This window comes from Xyrauchen texanus, chromosome 33 (genome assembly GCF_025860055.1).
Source record: "Xyrauchen texanus isolate HMW12.3.18 chromosome 33, RBS_HiC_50CHRs, whole genome shotgun sequence".
Lineage (NCBI taxonomy): Eukaryota > Metazoa > Chordata > Actinopteri > Cypriniformes > Catostomidae > Xyrauchen > Xyrauchen texanus.
The window spans coordinates 5,866,888-5,874,285 of record NC_068308.1 but is presented as its reverse complement, the minus strand read 5'-3'; the positions used below and the strand labels follow the sequence as shown (position 1 = coordinate 5,874,285).

The 7,398-nt window shown below is 37.5% G+C and overlaps 1 protein-coding gene across 3 annotated transcripts in view; it reads left to right on the top strand.

Moving 5' to 3' along the window:
- The window catches only part of LOC127626425 (ataxin-7-like protein 3), a 29,731-nt gene extending 27,418 nt beyond the window's left edge, over positions 1–2,313 (top strand). For all 3 annotated transcript variants that reach the window (XM_052102171.1, XM_052102173.1, XM_052102172.1), the window contains one exon: positions 205–2,313. In XM_052102171.1, coding sequence (XP_051958131.1) covers positions 205–284 — 80 coding nt within the window. In that variant the 3' untranslated portion in view covers positions 285–2,313. The remainder of the gene's footprint in view (positions 1–204) is intronic.
- Positions 2,314–7,398: the final 5,085 nt, after the last annotated feature.

Genomic DNA, 7,398 nt, shown 5'->3' with positions numbered 1-7,398 from the left:
CTCACTATTCAATTAGTCTGTTGCTGGAAAATTAGTCGGTCATCTTGCCCATCCCTAGTTAGGCATGTTGGTACATGTTGAAAACTATAACACACACTAACAACCTTTATATTACTTATTGAAAGGTATTGCATATATCTATATAACACAAATAGCACATTATAAGTTTTGAATCACCTGTTGTTAATTTTTTTTTTCTTGTAGCTTTGCTGGACTCAAAGAGACGTGTGGAAAACCAGGACAGCTCCTGTGTGTTGCTAAGAGACCAGACATTTTCTCAGTAATACTGTTAGTTGTAGAAGTCACTCAGTCCCCACAGTGCCAAACGGTTGACCTTACGATGAGATTGTTGGAGCTGAATTGCTGACCAATGGGGAGAAGATATGGACTAATTCTTCTGTCATTCATTTAACCTTAGATCCCCACAGGCACCACCATTGTGTCCTTGAGCAAGGCACTTAACTCCAGGCTGCTCTGGGGGGATTGTCCCTGTAATAAGTGCACTGTAAGTCGCTTTGGATAAAAGCGTCTGCCAAATGCATAAATGTAAATGTAATGCATAAATGTATTAGCTTTTTTCCCCAATGTTTACTTTTTTTTTTATTCTGGAATATTTGCACAGTTGCTTATGTCTTACTTGTGGCTTTGAGCTGGTCTGACACAATGACATAAGATAGAGGAACATGCGCAATGCTCTCAGGGACAGAGTTAAAACTCATATCGGCTGCCAGAATCAGACGAGAGTCATAGATCCTTGGCCAGTTGACCACTCCTTTTACAATGAAACCGGATTCGTACAAAGTTATACCTGCTCATATATGGCCTCCCATTTTGGGTGGATTTAGCAGCAAGATTAATTGAAAAAAATCTGTTATCAAAGTAAACAATTCCCGATCAGGTAATTACTACACAATTTGTTAACATCAAATATTATGGAGAATCATTATTCAGTAGAGTATTTTCTTTTCTCTTTAGTTCTGAAAGCCAAAGTGTGGTACAGTTGTACTATATTATGTCTCAAGTTTTAAAGCACATTATTATAATACTACTTTTTTTTTTTCAAGGGTAAGTTATTGGTTACAAAGTGAGCAGAGTTTGGCGTAGGTCTCCAAAAAGAATAAATCAAGGCGTGAGAGTATCTTTATCATTGTAACTTTTTTTTTCTTCTCAATTTCTTATGTATTAGATGTTTACAGTGTAACGTGTCCTGTGCGGTATCACCTTGTTTGTAACTAAATATATTTGACTAGGTGAAAAATGCTGCTGTCCTGACCATGAGACATATGCTTATGGGCGTGTTATCCAATATATGATTAGAAATCTGAACATTCATCAAATGTGTTCAATACAACATTTATTTCAGAAATGTGGTTTAACGTCATCACATCTTGCTTTGGATTATGGTTTTATCTCAAGATATATTGGACAACAACTGTACCCCTTCCAAAAATCACGTTTATCATAGTTTCCACCAAAATACCATGGTAGGTACAATTCTAAAACTGTGGTATCATAGTATCAGCCACTATGTCATTATCTATTGTTACATCGTTAGTGAAAATATTTTAAAGGAGAAGTATGGCTACCAGATCATAAAGTTCTTGAATGTCAATAACCTGATTGGTTTGATTAAACTTCACATCTATTAAGGTTTGAAGGAAAGCTTCGGTTATATTCAAATGTAAGAGTTCCAAATGCATACACTAATAATGTGTTACAATCCAGGGTATGTAAATTAACAATATAAGAATCGTCTGCTTTGCAGTTAATGAGTGAATTTGAATTAAATTGGCCAAACCCTGCTCCATGTTATATTGGAACTTCAATCTGAATGACGAGGAATTTACTGATTTGGAATTCAAAGACACTAAACATGTTCACATAGGAGAACATTTTAATTTAACAGAAGTTTTGTGGCAAAACTTGCATAATTGCGTCTTTAATTTTGACTAATTGTGCTTTTTTATTTCCTGATATAATAAAAGAAAATCACCTGAATAGACATTCACTGCCTGGCCAAAAACATTTGTGCATTTGTCATGGTAAAGTTTTGACAATCTTATGCAATGTCACAACATTTATTTTCATCCAAAGTTCCATTTATTTTTGTCAGAGAACTTGTATTGATGACGGGAGAGTTAAACTACTCTGTTTTCTCCAACATCCCAAAGATTTTCAATGGTGTTAAGGTCAGGAATTTGTGGTGGCCAATTAATGTGTGAAAATTATTCCTCATGCTCCCTGAACCACTTTTTCACAATTTGAGCCTTATGAATCTTGGCATTGTTATTCTGGAATATGCCCCTGCTGTCAGGGAAGAAATAAATCCATTGATGAAAACCTAGTCATTCAGTACATTCAGGTAATCTGGCTTAATTTTATTGCTGCATAATGTTGCTGAGCAACACTGAAGCAAACCCAGATCATAACACTGCCTCCAGAAGCTTGTACAGTGGGTACTATGCATTGCTTTATGCACTTCCCTTCTTGCCCTGATGCACCTATCTCTTTGGAATAGGGCTCATCAGACCACAGTCTGCTCCACAGTCCAATCTTTATTCTCCCTAGAAAATTTAAGTAATTTTTTTCTGATTAGCCTCACTAACAAGTGGCTTACTAGTGGCCAAACAGCTGTTCAGTCCCAACTTTGTAAGTACTTCTCGCATTGTGAATGTGGAAATGCTGTTTTTTTTAAAATAATTTTTTATTGATTCCTACATTACATAAAGAAGAACAAAACATATATTCATGAAATCAACATTTAAACCCCACAACCACCCCGCAGTTACCCACAACAAACAACCCCATAAACTCGAGGCAACATTTAAATAAATGTCTGAATTAAACACTCTGGACACTTTTGTCCATATATGCGAGATAACGGGGTGTATTTAAAAGAAAATCCTCATTTCTTTTTGTGGCTGCTAATGGTTCCAGGGCAAGACAGAACAATAATGGGAAAGAGGGCAACCCTGCCGGGTGCCCCTATCCAGAGTAAAATAATCTGAAATTAATCCATTTGTTTGTACCACCGCTACCGGGTGTCTATAAAGGATTACCAAACTATCAAAATATTTGGAAAAATATTTCCAAAATCTTAAAAAGACAATTCTACCATATTAAACGCCTTTTAGGCATCAAGTGAGATGGACGTGACCGAAGTCTGATCACTGACCACATAATATTGCTGAAACGCCTAATATTTGATACATTAAAGCCCCAACTATATGATTGATTTTCTCCATCTCTAAACTCACAGTTGATGCCTATTAGTAGAATTAGGTAACTTGTGGTAGGAACAGAAAGACGTGCATTCTGATTGTTACAGTATTTCATTGAGTTGGACAGTCTGGAAAACATTTTCTATTCATTCTCATTATGCTTAGTTTCTTTTCTATTATTTCTTATTAACTGTAAATTGTTTTCTGTAAATTAACCAAACATGTTCAAATGCTTAGATAAATAGTGTCTCTTTGTGTAGCTAAGTCAACTGAAGCTTCTTTGTATGGCCATCTGCCAAGGTCAGAGAGGAAAAGGGAGGCAGAGAACTGCATTTCATCAGAGGACACAGCCCAAGAGTGAAAAACATATTATTATGGAATGTGCTGAGGAAGACTAGTGTGGATGAAGAATAGAGCCTTTCGAGACAGGAACCTGTCCTTGTAAGGTGAAGAAAGATAGGGGGTTCTATGGTAATTACTTTTTATATTTAGCCAATCATTTAGTTGAAACTTTGTCTTCTGAAAAATGTATATGCATGATTGTGTTGGATAAATATTCTGTATTTTGGAACTAACTTTGTAGCTCTCTGAAGTATACTTTGGTAGTAGGAGTGCTGCCTGGAGTAATTTGTTTAAGCTTTACCACTGGAGTGGCCTGATTTATTTTACAGGTGAATTTCAACCACATTTCTTGGCATCCCTGGGTGGGCTCCAACATCTCAGCGGAGTGACTGACAACAACTAGACCAAATTTGAAGAGATCTCTAAAAACTTGGACTTGTGGATTTCTCTGAAAACGAGACACTCACCTAGCTACAGCAGTTGCTCATGCTGAGTGATGGAGCCAAGTTGATTTTATATATTTGGCTACTTTGGTTAATTAAGCATAAGAAAAGGAGTCGACTCATATGTGAACTGGGTTCACAGTTGCATACATCTTTACAGAGATAGTTCTGATCAGAGGGGAGTCCCAGGGGTATTCCTGGTAAGTTGGAGAGTTCACAGTTGCACATGGCTTTAAAATCCATAACTGTACTAGGGTAATTTCTAGTATGTAGCTCGCAACCTTCTTAGTAGAGTTATTAAGTCATAAGAAATAGAGGGAAGGCCCTCAGAAAATCTCTATTGAAAATAAATTATTTGTATGTCTGTCTGTCTGTCCAAAAGTATTGGCAGTGACACACATTTTGTGTTTCGCAATGTTTTGTGCTTCAGTTGTTGTGGTGTTGATTCACATTGTTTCTAGATTATTGTGCAGAGTTATCAGATGCATTTTAAATAATTGCAAAAAGCTTAATTGGGCAAAAAAATTTACTTTATCACAAAAAAACAAATTTCACAGTTTTTTGGCCCTGGCACAAAATGACCAGCCAACATAATTCTGCTATAAGATGCTAATCATTTCAGCGCACCAGGGAAAGTGTGAACGATTACTAGTCAGATTAAATCACTCTATCATTCTAATTGGATTATAAGAACAGACTGATTGCTATTAAAGGAGGAAAGAAGTGCTTCCAATCATTGTGTTCTTGTTCACAATTGTTGTATCTAAAGAAAGACATGCAGCCATCATCACTTTGCAACAAAATGGCCTCACATGCAAGGAAATTGCTGCAAAGAATATTGCACCTGAAAGTACCATTTACAGGATCATCAAGAACTTCAAGGAGAGAGGTTCAACTGCAGTGAAGAAGGTATCAGGACATCCTAGAGTATCCAGCAAGTGCCAGGATCAGCTACGGAATCGTGTCTCCACCAGTGCAGAGTTTGCTCAATATTGGCAGTAGGTTGGTGTGAGTGTATCTGCACGCACAGTGAGGCAAAGTCTTTTGTACAATATCCTGGTGTCAAGAAGAGCAGCAAATAAGAAAAACATCAAGGACAGACTGAAATTCTGCAGGAAGTACAAGGATTGGACAGCAGAAGACTGGCGCAAATTTATTTTCTCTGATGAGGCCCTCTTCCGACTGTTTTGGACATCTGGAAAATTGATAGTCCGGAGAAGAAAAGGTGAACGCTACCATGAGTCCTGTGTCATGCCAACAGTGAAGCATCCTGAGACCATCCATGTGTGGGGGTTTCTTTTCATCCAATGGAGTGGGTTTTCTCACAATTCTGCCCAAAAACACTGCCATGAATAAAGAATGGTATCAAAACGTCCTGCAAGAGCAACTTCTCCCAATGATCCAAGAGCAATTTGGTGATGATCTGTGCATTTTCCAGCATGATGGAGCACCATGTCACAAGCCAAGAGTGATAATGCAGTGGCTCGGAGATCATTACATTGAAATTTTGGATCTGTGGCCAGGCTAACCTGTGAGCAATCCTCAAAAGGCGAGTGGACAAGCAGAAGCCCACAAATTGTGATCAACTCCGAGCACTAATAAGGCAAGAATGGATTGCCATCAGTCAGAATTTGGTTCAGAAGCTGATATCCAGCATACCAGAGCGAATTGCAGAGGTTATGAAGAACAGGGGTCTACACTGTAAATGTTGTCTCTTTGCATATATTTAATGTTTTTGCCAACAAAAGCCTTTCAAACTTATAAAATGCTTATCATTGTTTTCCAGTATACAATAGAGACATGTAAATAAATAATCTACAAATACTGAAGCAGCAAACTTTGCAAAACACAAAATTTATGTCACTGTCAATACCTTTAAAATAAAATTGGAATTATGCAATCATCTGTCATAGCACCTCAGAAAACAATGTCTAATAATTTTCCTCACGTGCAAGGTCTGTCATAGGTCATGAAGAGCTAACAAAACTTGATCAAAACATCAAAAGACATAACATGTTTGTTAGATCCAATACCAACTAAGATCTTAAACAGGTATCTCCTGTAATTTAAGAACCTGTAATTTAAGAATATTATTGACTCCTCGCTATCCTTAGGACATGTCCCAAGAAACTTTAGAATGGCAGTTATCAAACCGCTTATTAAAGAAGCCACAACTTGATTCTGGAGAACTGGCTAATTATAGACCGATTTCAAATGTCCCGTTTATGTTGAAATTCTAGAAAAGGTAGTATCCTCCCAAATATGTTAATTTCTACAGAGAAATTATATATACAAAGAATTTCAGTCAGGATTTAGGCCTCATCACAGTACAGAGTCTGCACTTATCAGAGTTACAAATGACTTGCTCTTATCATCTGATCACAGCTGCATTTCAGTTCTAGTGCTTTTAGATCTTAGTGCTGCATTCGACACGATAGATCACAACAGTCTCTTATATAGGCTAGAGAATTATGTTGGCATTTGTGGAGTTGCATTAGCATGGTTTGGTCCTATTTAGCAGATCGCTACCACTTTGTCTATGTAAATAAGTAATTGTCGAACCAAACAAAAGTCATGTATGGAGTGTCACAGGAATTCGTTTTAGGGCCTCTCCTTTTCTCCTTGTATATGCTGTTCGAGATGCAGACACACTTCCTCAGTTTAAGTCTAGACTAAAGACTCATCTGTTTAGCCAGTCATACACCAATTTATCCTTCAACCCACAATTAGGCTGCTTTAATTTAGTCTGCCGGAACCAGAAACATTGATCATGATCTCTCTGCAAGATCTTTGAAGACTCTGCAATAAATTGAATTGCATCTATGCTTATATTATTTTATTTGTTTCCATGTCTCAACATCGGGACTCCTATCCTGAGGTCACCAGAACTGGCTGGATCCAACAACATTCCTGCTTCGTGTTGGACTCCACTGCTACCTGTTGCTGTGTGATGACTAAATGCAGCCGGTGTCCGCCAAACATCAATTCAGTCTATTATTATGGACTTCAGAGGATGAACTGATGCCATCTCCAACCATAAGACATGGGATAATTCATATGCCATTGTCTTAACCTTGGGTTTAGGATGGACCCCACTGAACCTTACCGAAATTACCGGCCAGTTGGAACTGCGATGCACCTCACTGAACTCTGCCTGCATAACTTCGGCCTATTGATGGACTACGCTCTTGAAATGGAATACATAGACTAACAATTGCCAACAAAAGCCTTCATCAGCCAATTAACAAGGACAATTGCATCTATGTGAACTTCTGCAGTTAATACAGGATGGACTTTAAAGACATTAGTCATTAATCTTACAGTTCATACAAAATCTATGTTTAAACACTGTCCCTTAACACTTACTTAGTTTAATAATTTTAATCCATGAC